The following is a 20281-nucleotide window of genomic DNA, read 5'->3' on the forward strand; positions in this document are numbered from 1 at the left end:
TGTGTTGTAAGGGTGTTGTTTTTTGTGAATGTTCATCTATATCAGTAGTTTATTCGCATCTACAAATTTTGTGTTTCTTTTCAAGTCATCCATTCTGGGATGACATCAAAATGAAAAGTCCATGGTCTATTTTCGGAACAATTTATTTTCCTGTATCAAACTTTACAGAGAACCCTTGACAATATCAAAATGCTCCAGGCATAAAATATTACCAATTATTACCAAATTATAAAAATAATATTTCCCTTGTTGTAGCAAATAGTCAAGTTGCCAGGCAATCTTAATTAAAAAAAACAAAAAACTTACACAAAACCTTCAAAGACAGCAAAAGCAAATTTTCCTTATACCTTAACCTTAAAAAAAAGCCAATATGCACAATGGGCTGGCAGCCATGATGTAAATAGGGGAGTTCACACATTTAATCAACATGCAAACCTGAGGGAAAGGGACGAGAGAAGTCAGCGCTAGGGTTGGGCCGGTGTCAAACTTTTCAAACCGGTTTGATATGAAGCCAAACACCGGACTGGACTAACTCATCACTAGGTGTCACACTTGACTCGGCAGCTGCTCCCGACTTGGTGGCGGTAATGCACCTCTACACTAAATAAGAAGAAGAGTATAACTGAGTGACATCGTATTTTTATTTCTCACAACAACCATTCAAATTAAATTTTTTTTATTTTTTTTATTGAGCACCATGTTGCCAGCCTTGGCCCGGCACTAAATTGGGCACGGCCTGTCAGACACTAGTGGCTCCGTTGGTCAGTTTATAAACAAACATAAGATCATGTTGTCCTCGTGTTGTTACTAATGCAATACAAGTTGGATTTAGCGCCGTGACACAGTCGGCGCAGGTTGCTGACATAGGCTACTTTTTGATTTGCCAGAACGTCTCATAATGACAGGTTCGGTCGGTTTGCATAAAATCAAACCGGTTTAGGCTCATACACCGGACCGGACCGGCGAGACCGGAAATCGACCCAACTCTCGTCAGCGCTGAAGCGTGCATAGGTGTGCGTCGTCGGTAGTGAGCGTGCTGGCGTACTGGGACGTCCAGTCTCTGCGGAAGAGCCTCTCGGCTTGGCTCTGCAGCGTCTCCCGGCCTTGGCCCACCGCAGAGCCCGTCTGGTTCACCACCAGGCCCACGCCCGCCGTCTGGGTGAAGTAGTTCTCCGACCAGTTGGATGTACCTGCGCACACGTCCAACAATGGGGTTTGGGGTGAGTTGTACATTTGTGGCGGAGACGAGATGTAACATTTCAAGTTTAAGATTGCAAATTTTCTGAATGCCTTACCCTCTGGGAAGGAGGGTTATGGGGAGCAGTGATGATTTTGGAAATTCGACTTTATACGAGTGACTTGGTAAAGAGATTAAATTCAGATTCTCTCAAAATGTTTTAACTTTGAAGACTGCAAAGTGTAATTCAGTAACATTCAACATGAGTTGTTGGGGTCAACTCCTACCAGAATGACTCCCAAGTAATTAAAAAGGATTTCTTTGCTAAGAACGAATCGTTTGCGAGTCTTGCATTAATGGGAAATAGCTAACGGTTTAAAGCCTGAAACACTCTGTTTGTGAATCTTCAAACTTCACATCAATTGTAATGGCAACTGTTACCCAGAAACCCCTTCTCCGCATCCTGACCAGACGGGGCTCCATGCTCCCGGTGAGAGGGAGCAAATGTTCTCGTTTTTCGTTTCATACAAATAGGAAACTGCCAAATACATCTAAAACAGAAACCACACTGAGTGTCTCTCCGCATCCCTTCTACTTGTAGCGCTAGTTATCTCCTCCTGTGGCGTCACGTTCAAGTTCATGGGCAATGTCAGATTTTCTTCGGTGGGCGTGGCGTGGTCGATTTGAGAATTACATTTATTTTTTTACTTAGAATTACAGCTGTAATTCTAAGTTAAAAAAAAGCCACATATATAACACACACATTTTTTATCGAACTGCTACATCATCTCTCCACACCTAATTCACTCTGTGTGCAAACCTGAGTTGCCCCCTTAATAACATATAAACAAACATTCTACCTTTAAAATTGTTTTTTTTGGTTATGCACATGTAGTTCTGAAACATCATTCAACACCACATGCGCTTATTTTCTATATGTTTAGCTTTGGATAAACTGTTATGTTTCTTAAGCACGCTCCGGGTCAGTGTGGTTTAAAGCGACGTGGTATATAAATAGTGAAAGTTTACCTATGTAGACCACTCTGTCCGTCACCATGTACTTGGCATGGTTGACCCGTGCAAACGGAATCTTCTGCTGCTCTGCCGTGGAGAGAACTCGAAAGACTTTCTGGAGGAGAACACAAACCAGAGGTAAGAAAACGCTGAGAAATTAAAAACTACCAACACTAACATAGGAATTAGTTTTCCGTGCTTATATAAAAAAAAAAAAATATATATATATATATACACACAATAAAACCGACCCTGATTGGGTTGGACCGATAGTACTTTTCACCATCGGCACAGATACTGAACCGACAGCCAACGTACCACACTGATGTCACATTGCAGCGGGCGCCTTCTGAGCACCAGCAGCGACTGCAGGAAGACGAACATTGAACGTGGCGAGTGCTGCCAACAGCTCACCAGGAGCTTCACCTCCACCCCCCTGGTGCAGGCAGCCTCACGCAGCGCTGTGTCGATGGCCGCAAAGAACCTGACACAGTGAAACACTGTCTTTAGCACATGGGTGCTTTGGCTCGAAATAAAAAATAAATAAAGAGTTACAAGTTCTGTACTATTTACAGTGAGTTGCTCATACATAGCGGGAATATGTATTACTTTAGGTATTAGAATACACGTCACGGTCACCTGAGAGGCTCCGTGAACTCGGACAGAGGCAGGTAGTCCATGACAGAGATGTGAATCGAGCGCTGGGCGTCCCGGATGACAGAGAGGATGGCAGAGAGGTCGTCGGTGCGGCCGCGGGTGGAGATCTGGGGTGGGGCGCTCTGGGAAAACAGTAATTAAATATAGCTGCGGGCAGCAATGCACGGGGTCCAGTTTAGTCGTGTAAGGTACGTTTACGGGTTCTCTGAAACGCAGCACGATTTTCCGAGTTTACATTGAACCGGCTCCCCCGGTCTGTCGTCTCCTGGTTACTCGTCTCACGGAGCAACCACTCTGCGGTCTACACACCGCAACCCTCTGAATGCGAACCAGCACCCAGTGAAGGAAAAAATATCGGTTCATGTCACAAAGCACCTCGCTTCACGAACTAATCAAGCTACGCCAAATTCTTAAACTTCCGGTTTTTCACTAATTCGTGCTCCAACTGTAGATCGATATGGATCAAACTTGAACCACGAGCTGTCTGACATGGTTGTCCTGGTTCTAACCACAACTCAACCATGTCTGTGGGTTCAGCCCTGCGCGCTGGCCCCCTAATAAGGATAGAAAATTGCTCCAGTGTTCTTTATTGGGAAAGCTTCATCTCAAGATCCAAGATGTTTATTCGTCACATACATATACATACTTCCGTACATATATGCAGTGAAATTTCATCCACTATTATAAGGGTCTTTTTATAACCACGATGGATTTAATTTACGTTTCCCTGGTGTAAAAGCCATTCTGGAAAATGTTTTACTACGTTACAATTTGAATAACAAATACCAACAAATCCAATGTTTTCAAGCACTTCAGCATAAAGGGGGTTATTTCCAAGGTATTTCAGCACTCCAATTTCTGAGGACAAAATACAAGCACCTCAAGGACAGGGTAAGACCCTGTTTACACAATGATAACAAAATGTAAGTACAGCAGCATAAGGGGAAAAAAAACAAACAAAAAAACCCCAAAACAGTTTGAAACAGATGGCACCGTACTCACAGACAGGTAGACCTGCGCGGGCACACCGTTGAAGTGGAGGCTCAGGGGCTGCTGGGAGCTGGACAGGGCGGAGAGGCGAGCCGGCCAGTACGGGGGGAGGGCACCGGTCTTCTCTGCGCCGATGCTCCAGTACACCCCGAAGATCCGCGACGCATCCCGGGCCAAGCAGCTGCAGTTCTCCACCACCAGGCCGACCTCCTTCACCTTCGCCGGCCGGAGAGAGGACACCAAACAAAGAATCGCTGAATGAGCGAGTGTGGTTAAAAAAATAGCAGATTATAATATCTGGATTATCTAAATGTATGGAAACTTCCATATTTTTTAATCAAGAAATATGGACCTTAACTATGGACCTATCTTGAGCTGTTTATTATCACTTTATTCCTTATTTTACTTTGTTGAGCTTTTCGGACTTATTTTTGTATGTAAATTTAGTGAATTTTGTGTATATTTCTTACACTATGTTCTTCACATTCCCCACTGAGCTGCAGCAACACCTGAATTTCCCTTCCGGGGATCAATAGATCAATAGATCTTATCTTAGAAGACATGACCTCTCCCCCCATATTTTTGGGGGGAGAGGTCATGACAAAAGTCTGCTATTCAAATGTGCTGTACCTCCATGTTTTTGCCTAGTTTTGAAACAATTGGGCCTAATTTATGGAGGTTTATAAAGGAGCTTTAGCTTTTCTAAAGATTTCTAGATAAGTACCATAATGTAAATAAGGCGCAAGATGGACAATAAATAGACGTGAAAATGTATGCAAAATGTAAGGCCACAATTCAACTGGAAAACACTAATAACAAGGAGTGAAAATGGAAGCATACACACCCCCGTCAAAGTGAAGGTGTACGCAGCTTGTGTTATCAAGTGTGTACCTGGGTGAGGGAGCGCCAGTCCACGTTGGCGCTGCCCAGGTAGAAGTGCTCCTGATCCACCACCCAAAGCTTAGTGTGGACGACGCCCCCAGTCACCGACTGCAGATCCACCTCACGCACCTCCGCGCCTGGCAAATGCATGGGGTAGTTCAGGGAGGTTGAGTTTGGGACTTGAATAAACAAAATAGTTCAATTACATTTGCAAAAAACAAAAAAGCTTAACGCAACAGCTTGAAAATAGGGTTGTCCCAATCAGGGAACGACAATCATTGAACTTAACATAATATCTATAATCTAGAATAGTGTAATAATACACCTACACCTTATGATGATGAAAAGCCAGTTAACATTGAACATTAAAAAAATCTGTTAGATTAGTGGTCTTCAACCGGGGGTCCACGAAGGTTCACAGCCAATGTTTTAAAATGTCAAAATGATATTGAGATTTATTTATGAGATTTATTTTAGACAAAAAAACAAGAGTAAACTTCAACCATTAACACGAGAACAGACTTTTGCCCCCCCCCCCCCCCCCCCCTTTTTTTTTTGCAGCTTCCGACGTTATGGTGCGTTCAAAAACCTCTGAACATCATAAGAAATACATGGTTTATGGTTTGTATTACTGTGTTGATATTAAACATAATTTAAAACCCTATTTCAAATTTGTGAAAAGTTTTTTTTTTTGTGAAAACCAAACAGGTGAATTTCTCTTCATTATGTATTTATTCAAAACAGGCGATTTAAGACAAGGTCCAGATAGCAAACTACTGTACTTATAGTAGTCAAACCTGGATTAGATTATAATAAAAATGACAGTATCTAAAACCCCATTTCTGATTTGTAAAACCTTTATTCTATTTGTGAAAACAAGAAGGTGGGTTTCACCCCCCCCCCCCACACACAGAACTAACTGAACTAATGGAAATACATCTAAATCTAAATTAAAAACACACATGAACCGTAACCACCATAACTGAGTATATAAATGGGTTAATAAGGCATTGTAAATGTTATTATAGGCCAGGGTTAAAATGCAACACAAAATTATATATAAATGTTTCTCTATCCACCAAGGGGTCCTCGGGCTGAAAAATATTTATTTACCTCAATGCAACATGATGGAATGTCCCCAAATTCACATTCTATTCATTGCAACATTCTAACATTGGTTTCGAATTCCCTTGACATTATGAAGGAAATCACAGTCTGCTCAAATAACTGCAAACAGTCAAACTGCAACCAGCTCTGTGGTCGTGAGCACATGGCACTGTACCTGTTGCAGCCAAATCCGACGTGTCTTCAGGAGAGCTCTGCAGGGCACTGACGGCAATCTGAAGATTCACGTCATTTAATTCAAGTCCCATCAGCTGCTGGAAAACCTTTCTTCCCTGCAACACACACACACACACACACACACACACACACACACACACACACACACACACACACACACACACACACACACACACACACACACACACACACACACACACACACACACACACACACACACACACACACACACACACACACACTTTTTGATGCATTTTTAAGAAACCTTGTTGCACTCAACCTGCAGTTAATCCTAGTTGCGCCAAAGTGTAGCAACGCAATAAAAACTGGGCAGTATAGTGACGAATATCCACAAACCTAACAGTTAGTTGGCTCCAAGGCTTGTATGATATTGGATCTGCTCACACACTCACACACACACACACACTCCTTCTGACCTGCGCGTCGATGGGCTTAGACTGTCCTGGCGCGTCCTTGTCTCGCAGTGTTAAGTAGAAAGCTGCGATTTGGACCGAGGTGTTGGCCTGGTGGAGCAGCTGGAGCCAGCTATCGCTGATGTTGGGCAGGGGAGAGGGGTCGTAGGGGTACAGACCCACTGGGATGCTCTCTACAAGACGCACCCTGAGAGCAGAGAGAGAGTGGGAAACCTTCAATCGAACGACCCCATTTGTGAGTTTTGAAAGGGGAGGGGGTCATCGTGGCTCACGAGGCCTTGGGATCCACAACAAAAATAATTGACAATTACAAAATAGGATATTCTAGTATTATGAGGTAAATTAATGGCAGTGGTGGAAAGTAACAAAGCACTTAAGTACATGTTTTAAGTATCTGTACCAGGAATACTTAATATTAAGTATTCTCAGCTGTGGCGCTGTTGCCACCGTGCTATCCGGGTTATCTCCCAAATAGGAGCCTTTCTGTGTGGAGTTTGCATGTTCTCCCCGTGCTCACATGGGGTTTCCTCCACCTAACATCAGTAAGGAACCCCACCAAAAACATGCACCCATCACCATCGTCCGACCAGCGATGGACATTTGGTACCAGGTCTCCGGGCGCGTCCACGAACACTGCCCACTGCTCCTGGCTGCCCCCCCGGAGGAAGGACAAGCCGGGATGGGTTAAATGCAGAGTCCACATTTCACTGGCCACCACCCAAAAAAGCACGTGTGTGTGTGTGTGTGTGTGTGTGTGTACATATGCATGTGTTGTAGTGTGGTGTGTCATGTGACAAAGATTCTTCTTCTTCTCCATACATTATATTCAGTTTCCACTATGTTAAAAAAACATTTCTACTTTTTACCCTACTACAATCTGGATTTAGATTTACATACATTTATATTGAAAAAATACATTTATATTAGGCGTGGGTAGATTTACAATTAAATCATCTTTTGCCGATGGACTCCATTGATCGTGATTGACATCGATGAGACGATTTTTTATTTATTTTTAATTTGCCAGGAAAAATCTGAGCATTGAAACAGTGTAAGTGCAGTTTACAGGGAGAGTCACAAAGAGTGTCTTACCCGGCGTTTGACTTTAACTGGCATCATGGAATCATTGAAATTTTATTATACTGTGGCATTAAAATATCTTAGAAATTCTTAAATTTTCAACGGGGGCATGTACTAGTCCATCAAAAGCAAGACAATTCAGAATGCTGAGCACTCATCTGCAGTAGTACTTTATGACATTATCGACTAAATATGACAAGTACTTTTACTTTACTTTAGGTACATTTAAGAGCAAGTACCATATTTTCCGCACTATAGGGCGCACTGTCAATGAATGGTCTATTTTTCTTATCTTTTTTTCATATATAAAGCGCACCGGACTATAAGGCGCATTAAGCGAAACAAAACAGTCACATAAGTCAGTCAGTCAAACTTTATTAAACGTGTTCACAATAACTCTCAACATTGTTCAAACGTTAATGAGCGTATTCACAATAACTCCCAACCTTGTTCAGTTGTGACACGTTAAAAAAAAACAAAAAACTGTCTGATACCGCTAAATCAAACGTTAGCATATTCACAATAACTCTCAAAATTGTTCAGTTATAACATGTAAAATACAACACAATACACTCACTTTTTCAGTTCATTCCTCGTCCACAAATCCCTCAAATTCTTCATCTTCAGTGTCCGAGTTTAACAGTTGGGCGATTACGGCATCCAGCATGCCTGGATCCCTCTCATCATTATCCGAGTCAGTGTCGTTGCTGTTACCTGGCGGTTCAGTGATGATTCCGGCCTTCGTGAAAGCTCGGACCACAGTTGAGACTGATACCTTAGCCCAGGCATCCACGATCCACTGGCAGATAGTAGCGTAAGTCGCCCGGCGCTGTCTCCCTGTCTTGGTGAATGTGTGTTCGCCTTCTCTCACACTGCTCCCACGCAGCTCGCAGTTTAACTTCGAACGCCCTGTTGACACCAATATCTAGCGGCTGGAGTTCTTTAGTTAATCCACCCGGAATGATGGCAAGTACCGAATTAGTTTGCTTCACTTGGTTTTTGACAGCATCAGTGAGATGGGCGCACATGGAGTCGCAGATCAATAGGGACGGAGATTTGTGGAAAAAGCCATCCGGTCTCTTGACCTAATTTTCTCTCAGCCACTCACTCATCTTTTCCTCGTCCATCCAGCCCTCCGGGTTAGCTTTGATGATGACGCCGGCTGGAAACTTTTCTTTTGGCAAAGTCTTCCTCTTGAAAATAACCATGGGTGGAAGTTTCTGGCCATTAGCCTGGCAACCGAGAACTACAGTGAAGGATGACTTCTCGTTCCCTGTGGTGCGTATAGACACCGTTCTGGACCCTGTTTTCTCCACAGTGCAGTTCACGGGGATATCAAAGGTGAGGGGAACCTCGTGCATGTTGGTGACGTGCTCTGGCCGGATCTTCTTTTCAGTGATCTTGTTTTTGCAGTATGCGTAGAAAGTGGCCAGCTTTTCTTCGTAAAGCTGGCCAACAGCCTAACGCTGTTGCCTTCAGTCGAATAGAGACTGTAGAGACGCTTCTACCTGCTGCTCTCTGTTAAATAACCCACTGTTCAATTTTGTCCTCTAACTGTGGCCATCTCGCTTTGTTCCCTCGGAAACTCTGTGTGGTCTTCTTTACTTGGCGCAGGTCATCTTCTTGCTTCCTCCACTTCCGTACCATTGATTCATTAATGTTGAATTCTCTCGCAGCTGCTCTATTCCCATGCTCTACTGTGTGACTGATAGCCTTGAGTTTGAAGTCCGCATCGTAAGCGTGTCTCTTGACATGTGCCATTTTGGGGTCCTTATACACACACACACACACACACACACACACACACACACACACACACACACACACACACACACACACACACACACACACACACACACACACACACACACACACACACACACACACACAGTATTGTGAAGCACAGCATGTATTACTCCGCGACGCTCCTGACCACGGTAGCCGTAATGCTGCAAGCGGTGCGGCTTTGTAGTTTTACCAGTCATACTAAGACATGTTGACAGAGCGCCGTGTACCACACAAAATCACTTCGAGGTCAGTAAGCACAGCCAGAATTAATCCATATATAAGGCGCTCCGGATTATAAGGCGCACTGTCGTTTTTTGAGAAAATTAAAGGCTTTTAAGTGCGCCTTATAGTCCAGAAAATACGGTACTTATCTACTTTCAACATGGTGCTTTCATTTTACTAGAGTCATTTTGTGAGTGCGTATTTGTCTTTCAACTTAAGTAAAAGCTCAGAGTACTTCTTCCAGTGTTAGAGGAGGGGCCATGCGAAGTGGGGTCACCGGGTCATGGGTCATCCTCCCTGATTTAGCCCCGCCCAAAAAAAACAACCACAAAAATGGTGAGAAACAGTCTAACCGTCACACAAGCAATTACTATACTGTCTGACATGTATGTGTTTGGAAGCAAACCTCGAAATTCACTTTACAGGGACATTAAATCCACACACACACTGACACATATAAAAAACTAATAATAATAAAAAAAAAAAAAAAAAAAAAAACACATTTCTATTCATTCTTAATGGAAAAACCTGTTGTGTCCTTTAAAATCAAACTCTGTTCGTATTTGTTTTCTCACCGACAGTCGGAGCCACACGGCTCTTCCACCAATCCCAAGCCCTCCAACCAGTGCAGCTCCAGCTGGGCGGTGAGGTGGGCCATTGATTTGGGGAGCCCGTAGTGCCAAACATGGTGCCCGAAACCCCCAAGGAGAAGTAAGGTGGTGGACAGGAGGCCGAAGAGGGTAAAACCGCCGCACCCTGATCTCTGCTGAAAATATGAAAGCAAAAAGCAGAACTGGTGCTTAGGTTTAAGGTTAACCAACACTAGAAACTCACAGAAATAATCTCAGGTTATGCATCACAGACTGACTTAAGGTGTGTGCAGGTCTGCAGATATTGAAGAGTTTTACTTAATACTTTTACAAATTTGACCTACATTCCTATTATACCTCTTATTCAAGTATTGTAGGTGAGTATAAGGGCAAGTTCTATATATTTGGTAAAGGTAAGCACTAGGTTATGAAGATGAGAGTGTAAGTAAGTGATTAGATACTAGAATAAATGTTCTCAAATTGCTCTGTACAGGAAAGTATGACGGTAAGTTCAGCAGTAGGCTTAGAGTTGGATAACATCAGAAATGTTGATGAAAAACCCAGAGATGGGAAAGAACAAGTTATCAAGACACTGGAGTGCATTTATCCTTGCTTCCCAAAGCTGTTACGACAGGGCGAGATGGAATTCCATTAAATACCAGCGGCTCTGTTCACACAGCAAAACAAACCAATACAATGACAATAAACTGAATGTATTAGTTATCTGAGACAGAACTGCTCACCTTTGTTGGCTGTCTTCGTGTTTGTGTAGGTAGTCTGCGGGATACTGCACGGCTGGTGGCTTTATTTGAATGAGTGCTTTCCTCCAGTCGAGTGGTGGAGTTTGGGTTCACGCTGGTCATAGGAATGTTCCCATGGCCAGCGTGTTGGTTGGGATTCCCATTCCTTTGCCCCAATTGGCTAACAATCCCGTCATCAAACGGTTCAACCGCCTTCGCATGTTGGGCGTTCGATGGCGATTTGCTGTTGTCTTCGAGTTCGAGAGTTAATTTGGTCGGCTCCGCCTCCTGTGGGGGTTCTTTGTCCGCGATAGCTGACGCCAGGCCTGGCTCCATCGGCTCCAGCTCTTCGTATTTCCACACGTTGGTTACTCCTGGTGCTGTTGGGAAGATCCTGCTCTTGGCCTCATCTTCCTTCTTTCCTTCTGCATCACCCGGTCCGGAGTTAAGGTGTGCATTGGGATCGTTTGGTGAGCTGCTGGGTTGCTCCTCCTCTGAGCTGTGGTCGCCGAGGACCGCTCTGAGCGCGGGCCTTGAGCTTACGACCATATGCTGACCCTGTGCGGCCTGCTCTGGCCGGTCAAGACCCACCGGGGAGACGCCGGATGGTGCAGTTTCAGGGACTTTCTTGACCATGGGCCGGGCAGGCGGCGGGAAGGCCGTCTCTCGCACACCGGGGAGCTTAGACTTTGACAGCTCCCCGACACCACTTGTGACCTTCTGCGGGAGAAGTGTTGTCTGACTTGGGGAGTCCAAGACCACCCGAGCGTATTTTTTGGAAAGTGGAACTTCTGCATTGTGGCTGCCGCCAGTGGGTCGCTTTTTGGCCGCAGTGCTTTGAAAAGTGGGGATTCGAGATGTGCGCTGTTTCTCAGATTTTCGGATCATGTCCTCTATCTCCCCAAGCCCTTGTTGAGCTGTTTCCTCTTCTTGTGTGAGACGGTCCAACACAACGGTACAGGACCTCAGACCCTGGAAATAATTGAAAAATTATTTGAACAGCCAAATTTTGACACAGCACTCCTCCCAGTTTTCCAGCCACATACACGCAAAACATATAAAAATAGCTGCATTGATCCCAAGAGGTGCGCTATAACTTTGTGAAAGGTTTCGACCAACTGTTTATGAAATATTCCACTTTTTGTGCCAACATTCTGCCCAAGTGTGAAAAAGCATGCCAAAGAAATCCAGACATCAAACATTCAGGGAATTCCCCACACTGTCCCCCATGCAGACAAGCATACGGGCCCAGAACACGTTTACAATTTCACATGGAATTGACTAGTATTAGTATGCATTATTATATATATGGTTTCTTTCTTTCCCCCAATTGGCTGGCATCAAATTGTAATGTTGCATTAACGCCCTCTTTTTTTACTAAATGTTATCCAGTGTGTGCATCAGACTTGTGACATATATTACCTGCTATAACACCAGATGCGGATTTTGTAGATGTACAATTTTACTTGTGCCTATTTTCTTTATCACCCTCTCACTTGTGCATGTGTATTTATGTACCCTCTTGGTCTTTGGCGTAAACTGATAGCAGCTTCTTCGTTTTGCTTCGTACTGATTGCAGCTCCTCCAAACACACAGCTTCATAGAGAGAGAGAGTTGTGACATCACAAAGATAGGATGATGCCACCTGGGAGCTCCTGGTAGCTGCGGCAACCAGGGGGCTATGTTGGGAATTTCCCTAATATGGTAGCACGTCTTTCCATGATTGGTGGATCTCTGCCGGCCAAATTCTGGAGCAAAAATGTGATTAAAAGGAATTTGCACCAGGTATGCTTTTCACTTCCACATATTCAGCAGAGATCAGCGTGTGGCGGTTTTACCCTCTTTAAACTCCTGTCCACCACCTTACTTCTCCTTGGAGGGTTCGGGCACGAGCATGTTGTTTTGATAAATCCCATATCTGTATGGCTCAAAAACTAAGGAGTCGTGCAGCAAACCTTTGAAATAATAATAATAATAATAATAATAATAATAATAATAATAATTATAGCTGCAGGAAACAATACGCAGGGTCTAGGGCCCTTCATTCAAAGTTCAATGTGTGCGTTGGCTCTCTGTTCCGGTGTGTTTTGTGACTGCAGAAGTGTGTTTATTCCAGCCTGGTTAGTGTCATTTTATGATCAGGCGGTTCTTGCGGCTGTAGGTGGGTTTCCCACGCCGTAACTAAGGGCGGTTATCATTTTAAATGCATCGAGATGCCAACAAGATGGGAGCAGATGGAACATTGTCATGACAAAGGCTCCCTCCCATGTGTGTGGGGATGGGTGATTGGACCCTGGTTCATCAACTGCTCTGATGAGCAACAGGTGCACAGCCACTCCTGACCCTGGGCCTCATTAACTAGACCCAAAGACAGGTGTGACTGCTTACATCACAACACGGCCATGAGCTCATGAGATTCCAATGAACTGGATATAACATCCTTCCACAATGTGTCCCCTGAGGGGGGCTTCACTCCCAACTCTTTCCTTAAGACATCATATGGTGAAGCCCCTGGTTAACACAGCTACGGCACATTTAGTGCTACGACACTGGTTGTCAACAAGTCACAGATGAACACTCTATGCTAGGGTCACACCGCCGGCAACAGGGCTGCAGCATAAATCCAAGTCGCACTTGTCTCGTCGCCAGGTCTCCGTGCACCTGGCATTTGAGGGTGTGTCAGATCAAAATCAACTGGCTGTGGATGCGCCACACATTTCAAACCTCTCTCTCTTTTTCCATATTTTATATACATTATATAGATAGATGGTGCCTTGTGTACATTTTTTTTTTTAATTAAAATGGTGTAGCTATTACTTAGCAAAATAAAAAACATCTTGAAAGAATTACGTAACTAGTCTTGCCAACCGTCCCTTAAAATAAAGAATTGTCCTTATTGGAGAAACATAAAATGACGTGTTCCTTATTTTATCGATAGTTTAAGGGACATTTTTAATTTGAAAAAAATTGCCTAATCATGAACAATGATGCAGTGGTCCAGGCGTCCATTTTCCAAGGATCAATGACATTGAGAGCGTATCTACCCGCCTATTGACTATTGCTGCTCATTTGCATGAAGTTGAAAACTGCTGAACTTTCCTTGTAACTGTGAAGAAGGGTGAGCTGCTACTACAGCACTATCTACATCTCTGTCTCGAGGGAGAGCAGGCTGGCAACTGGCCTGGTGTACTGTAAACCCTTCCTTTAATATTCACATCAGCTGACCTGTATTAGACACAAGAGGCATCAAAATATCTCCCCATTTTAATCAGGTGGCAAAACAGGCCCGCTACACCTTATTATTTACTTAAGTGGGCTCTCCTTTGACTACATATCATCTGTCCAAAAAAGGGTCTTACCACTAGATTTGTCAGCTCTGCTGGTTCGTCCTCAGAATGGGACGAAGTATCCTCGTCACCCTCCATCTCTTGGCTCGGCTCAGGCTCAACGTCCGAAACTTCAGGGTCCTAGGTGGATGAAAGAATATCACATTCAAAGTTGTGTTACGTGCTTCCCCCTCTGTTCTGTTTGTCTCTCTTGTCTCTAGGTGCTCAGATCAATTGACTCAGATGAGGCCAATCATCATCAGGGCTTCAATATAAGAGGAGAGAGTGTGTTTTTCTGCAGCATACCATGTTTTTCTTAATGTTAGTCTTAAGTTTCATGATATTATGTTTCGTCTGATTTTAGAATGGAGATCTGGGGCCTGGTTTTTGCGGCTTGTTTTTTTTAGTTTAGTCTTTATTTTGTTCTGGTTAGTTTAGGGGAGTTAGTTTAGTGGGTCCGACAATCCAATGCGTGAGCCCAGTGTCTCCCCTGCTTATGTTTCAGATCTCAGTCCTGTAAGTTTCCTGAGTAGTTTTTTTTTTTCCTTTTGATTGAGACTTATGTGGTCTTTGTTAGTTTGCACAGTTAATTGAATCATCATTTTGCTTATTTGGACTATGGGTCGACTCGAAATATGTTGTGACATCAATTAAACAAGCGGGGTTGATTGGTTGTAACAATTGGAATATGATAATACAGACAATAAATCAACATCAACTTCTTCCATGAGACACATCTAGCTCATGGGATTCCAATGAACTGGATAGAACATCCTTTAAAGGCCACTAAATAATGGGGGAGCAATAGAGTCCACGATGTGTCCTCCCCCCTCACCATTTAGAGCATAGGTGTCAAACTCTGGCCCGTGGGCCAAATATGGCCTGCAGTGTAATTATATTTGGCCCGCGAGGCAATACCAAATGACTACTAGAGATGGCCCGCCGGTATTATACAGCGCATGTACCGCTAATACTACAAATCCTAGAATGCTCTGCTCGTGCTTTGGCGCGTCAATCAGTGCAGGACCCATAAACACCCTCTCCTCTGTTGACAGTAGTCATAGCGACCTCATGCTGCTACCGGCACTGTGCTACCCATCCCAAAAATGGCGAAAAGAAAGGCAGAAAACAGGAGCTTTCTGGACAGGTGGGAGGCAGAATATCTGTTTACATATGTAAAAGACAGACCTGTTTGTCTTGTATGTGGGGATGGTATCTCAGGAGGTAGAGTTGGTCATCTAGTAATCTAAAGGTTGCTGGTTCGATCCCAGGCTCTTCCTGCTAGCATGCTGTAGTGTCCTTGAGCAAGACACTTAACCCCTCACTGCTCCTGATGGCTGCGTCCGGCGGTGTTTGAATAATTGTAAGTCGCTTTGGATAAAAGCGTCTGCTAAATGTAATGTAATGTAATGTGGAGCCAACGTGGCTAAAACCAAAGAGCACAACACTAGAAGACACTATGAAACGAAACACCACGACAAGTACAAGGACATCGACATGACTACAAGAGCTACAAGAGCAGCTCCTCAAGCAGCCACAAGTGTGGACGCCTCCCTAGCCAACGAACTGAACTCCTTTTATGCGCGGTTCGAGTCTGGCAACAGCACCGCTAGCTCGCCGGCTAATTGGAGTTACACCGCTAGGGATGAGCGCGCACTCCCAGTGTCCGTGCACGAGGTCAGGAGGGCTTTGATGCGGGTGAACACCAAGAAAGCTGCGGGCCCAGACGGCATATCTGGGCGAGTACTGAAGACCTGTGCTAACCAGCTAGCTACGGTGTTCACCACAATATTCAACATCTCCCTGGCTGAATCAGTGGTCCCGTCCTGTTTCAAGAGGTCCACCGTCGTTCCTGTCCCGAAGATCGCCTCTCCAACCTGCCTGAATGACTACCGTCCGGTGGCCCTCACCTCGGTGGTCATGAAGTGTTTCGAGAGGCTGATTAAGGATTACATCTGCGCCTCCCTCCCCCGCACCTTGGACCCGTTGCAGTTCGCGTACCGGCAAAACAGATCCACGGATGACGCGGTCTCCCAGGTACTGCACACCACGCTCACGCACCTGGATGGCCAGAAGGGGGCCTATGTGAGAATGCTGTTCATCGATTATAGTTCAGCTTTCAACACCATAGTCCCCACCAGACTGGCTGTCAAGCTGATGGAGCTCGGATTGAATGGTCCGCTGTGCACCTGGATCCTGGACTTCCTCACAGGCCGCCCCCAGGTGGTCAAGGTGGGGAAGTACACGTCAAGCTCCCTCACCCTGAACACAGGATCCCCCCAGGGCTGCGTTCTCAGCCCCCTACTGTACTCCCTGTACACACATGACTGTGTGGCCAGGTCCAGCTCCAACATCATCATCAAGTTTGCTGACGACACCGTGGTCGTGGGCCTGATCACCGACTGCGATGAGAAGGCCTATCGCGAGGAGGTGGCTGACCTGTCACTCTGGTGCCAGGACAACAGCCTACACCTGAACGTCAGCAAAACCAAGGAGCTGATTGTGGACTTTAGGCGTGGATCACAATCGAGGACGCACGCGCCCTTGTGGATTAATGGGACTTTTGTCGACAGGGTGAGCAGCTTCAGATATCTGGGAGTCCACATCACAGAGGACTTAACATGGACTGTACACACAGACACTCTGGTGAGAAAGGCGAGGCAGCGTCTCTACCACCTCAGGCAGCTGAGGAAATTCCGGGTCTCGGTGAGGATCCTCAAGTCCTTCTACTCTGGAGCAGTGGAGAGCATCATGACAGGCAACATCACTGCCTGGTTTGGGAACTGTACTGCCCAGGACAGGCGGGCCTTGCAGAGGGTGGTGCGTTCAGCTGAACGTACCACTGGAACTACCCTCCCCCCCTTGCAGGAGCTATACACCAGGAGGTGTAGTAGCAGAGCCCGCAGGATCATGAAGGATCCTCATCACCCCAACAACGGACTGTTTCAGCTGCTGCGGTCAGGCAAGCGCCTCCGCAGTCACACAGCGAGAATAGAGAGACTGAGACTGAGTTTTTTCCCGCAAGCCATAAGAACTGTCAATGCTGACCTCACCAGGGGTCCTAACACATAGGCTCCACTACCTACTGTACTATATGTAGCATACTGTACCGCATACTGTGTCACTGTTCAGGGTTGTTCGTGATGCCGTATTGCTGCGCCGTACTGTTGTATACTGTGCTGTATTATCCCAAACACTACCTCACTCTATTCAAATTCACATGCCACTTTAATTAACATGCCACTTTAATGCACATATCTGTATATACATAGGCATATTCCCTCCATCTATTCCATTTTATTTTTATTGTATTTTATTCTATATATTTTTATCTTATTCTATAAGTATTCAACTTACTGTATTACGTTTTAGGAGTCAGTCGGTCTAATAGAAAGGAATTTTTTTACTTTTATTTTTTTCCTAGGACATATTGTGTGCTATCACCGGGTGCGTTGCATTACATTTCACTGCATATATGTATGAAAGTATGTATATGTATGTGACAAATAAAAATCTTGAATCTTGAATCTTGAATGACTCAAAGGCGCCAGAAAGTAGAGGAGATTAAAATAAGTTTGGTTTCACAACAGACTATGTTCAAAAAAGTAATATCACAAAGTGAGGCTGCTGTAAAGGCGATTGTTATTGTGGCAGAAGAGATCGCAAAATCAGCCCGGCCCTTCAATGAGGGAGAGTTTGTGAAAAAGTGCATGATGAAGGTTTCTGACCTCATGTGCCCAGAGAAAAACAAGCATTTTCAAATGAGAGCCTGAGCAGAAACACAGTAGCTGATCGCACATGTGATCTTGCCACCAATCTATATGACCAGCTGTTGGAAAAGGGAAAAGATTTTGTTGCATTCTCCCTTGCTGTGGATGAGAGCAGCGACACATCTGATACTGCCCAGCTGGCAGTCTTCATCCGTGGAGTGGACTCAAATCTGTGTGTTACGGAGGAACTTTTGGGATTAAAATCAATGCATGGCACAACCACGGGAAAGGAAATCTTTGAAGAGGTTTCCAAATGTGTAACTGAAATGAAGCTGACTTGGGATAAACTCGCGGGATTAACGACAGATGGTGCGCCAGCGAGGTGCGGTCAAAAGAGTGGACTGGTGGGCAGGGGAGAAGATGTGGGAGGAAAACTGTGCGGGTGAGCTAACTGTTTATCACTGCATTATACATCAAGAAGCACCATGTGGCAAAGCCCTAAAGTTGGAACATGTTATGACCACATGTTATGTGCTGTACTGCTGTTCAGTACTGGTTGTCACCAAGTCACAGATGCACACTCTATGCTAGGGTCACACCGCCGGCGACAGGGCTACAGCGTTACTATTGGATCCTTGCATCCATATTTTAATCGATATTTTAATTTGGGAAAATAAAAAAAACAGCCTAATCATGGTGCAGTGGTTCGGGCGTCCATTTTCCCAGGATCAGCAACATTGAGAGCGTATCTACCCTCCTATTGGCTACTGCTGTCGCTGCTCATTTGCATGAAGTTGAAAACTGCTGAACTTTGCTTGTAACTGTGAAGAAGGGTGAGCTGCTACTGCAGCACTATCCACATCTCTATCTCGAGGGAGAGCAGGCACAACAATCAATCTGGCAACTGGCCTGGTGTACTGTAAACCCTTCCTTTAATATTCACATCAGCTGACCTGTATTAGACACAAGAAGCATCAAAATATCTCCCCATTTTAACCAGGTGGCAAAACAGGCCCGTTACACCTTATTATTTACTTAAGTGGGCTCTCCTTTCACTCCATATCATCTGTCCAAAAAAGGTTCCTACGGTTGGATTTGTCGCTTCTGCAGGTTCGTCCTCAGAATGGGACGAAGCAGCCTCATCACCCTCCATCACTTGGCTCGGCACAGGCTCAACATCCGAAACTTCAGGGTCCTGGGAGGATGAAATCAATCACATTGTCAGCCACATGAATAACAGGTTTACAACAGTAAGGCCACCGCTAATAACAGATGGGTTAGTCCAATTTATTACAGTGATCATACAATACATTACAGTTTATTACATATTAATTGTATAAAGATCTCTTTCCCCCCTTCGTTATTTTCTACCTCTATCACCCTATACTCATCTCTACCTCACTAGGATCTCCATCCCCCTTTACTCTTGGCTATCTCTATCTCATAACGATCTCTTTCCCCATTTACTAAAAATAAAACTCTTTAACCCGACTAATGCTACGTATTCCTGTATTTTAACTGGTTGTGACTGTGATATACAGCTGTGCTGTACTCACTCATTTAGCGTCAGCCAAGTGAGGCAATGTAATCGGCACCATCGCTACCGGATGCAAAATAAACTTACCATGGCCGGATAACCGCAATCTTTTGGTCTATGTATGTATGTATGTATGTATGTATGTATGTATGTATGTATGTTTGTCGATCACACCAAAAATCTTAAAAAATAAAATAGATCAGTTAGGAGGGTTTCTATAAACCGCGCCGTATTATTGTTAGCCCCTGCTAACGCGAGCGCTATGCGTGGCCGAGAACTTTCAGCGGTGTTGGTTAGAGGAAGAGGAGGCGGAGAAGCTTAGGAAAAAAAAAAACCAAAAAAAAACCAAAAACCCCACCTCCGAAAGCCTGACTGCAGCTCCGCTCCCTCCCAGCCGCGTCGACCTCCTCGGTCTGGACGCCGCTTCATCCGACCGACGGACGGACCTCCTGGGGCGCAAAACCCGATCCGTCATGGGTGAACGCGGGCGCGCTTCCTTCTCGCCGACGCGTCGGAGGCCACGGTTTCTAAGCCTCGAGTTTGTCGCGCTCTCGGGGTTTTGCGTGTGCTCGTCGCCCGCCCCCCCCGCCCCCCGTCAAGTCAGAACCGTCAAGTCAGAACCGTCAAGTCAGAACCGTCGTTTGCGTCGATAAACCGCGGGGCCTGCAAACCGGCGGCTCCGCGGTGTGAGTCCGCGCGGCGGCAACCGGAGCAGCGCAGCGGACGCGACAACAACGAGCGGTTGAAGGAAACGCGGCTTTTCCGAAGCCTCTGATTGGCGGGTGGGGAGACACGCCCCGCCCCGCAGCTTGGGTGACGCGCCACCGCGGAA

The 20281-nt window shown here is 45.2% G+C and overlaps 1 protein-coding gene across 2 annotated transcripts; it reads right to left on the reverse strand.

The window, feature by feature from the left end:
- Window positions 1–127: 127 nt before the first annotated feature.
- On the reverse strand, window positions 128–20015 carry pld7 (phospholipase D family, member 7). 2 transcript variants are annotated; one of them, XM_080008370.1, is made up of 13 exons: window positions 19808–20015; window positions 19000–19107; window positions 14236–14343; window positions 10880–11848; window positions 10122–10309; window positions 6460–6643; window positions 6003–6117; window positions 4730–4857; window positions 3851–4054; window positions 2831–2970; window positions 2510–2675; window positions 2207–2306; window positions 128–1190 (listed from the first exon to the last, which is right to left on the reverse strand). In XM_080008370.1, the coding sequence occupies exons 1-13, from the start codon at window positions 19922–19924 to the stop codon at window positions 991–993; spliced, it is 2727 nt and encodes a 908-aa protein (XP_079864496.1). In that variant the 5' UTR covers window positions 19925–20015; the 3' UTR covers window positions 128–990. The 2 variants fall into 2 exon arrangements, with proteins under 2 accessions (XP_079864496.1, XP_079864495.1); XM_080008369.1 differs by having other exon boundaries at window positions 10122–10312.
- Between the last annotated feature and the right edge of the window lie 266 nt (window positions 20016–20281).

The sequence above is a fragment of the Zeus faber genome (genome assembly GCF_960531495.2).
Source record: "Zeus faber genome assembly, chromosome: 10".
Classification (NCBI taxonomy): domain Eukaryota; kingdom Metazoa; phylum Chordata; class Actinopteri; order Zeiformes; family Zeidae; genus Zeus; species Zeus faber.

Bases quoted from the DNA above. Each gene is read 5' to 3' on its own strand.
- pld7 (XM_080008369.1), bottom strand. From the start codon at position 19,924: ATGACGGATCGGGTTTTGCGCCCCAGGAGGTCCGTCCGTCGGTCGGAT. The intron at 4,858-6,002 runs GTACAGTGCCAT...TGCATTTGCCAG, and splicing joins GTCGGATTTGGCTGCAACAG to GCGCGGAGGTGCGTGAGGTG. The intron at 4,055-4,729 runs GTACACACTTGA...CGGCCGGCGAAG, and splicing joins ACTGGCGCTCCCTCACCCAG to GTGAAGGAGGTCGGCCTGGT.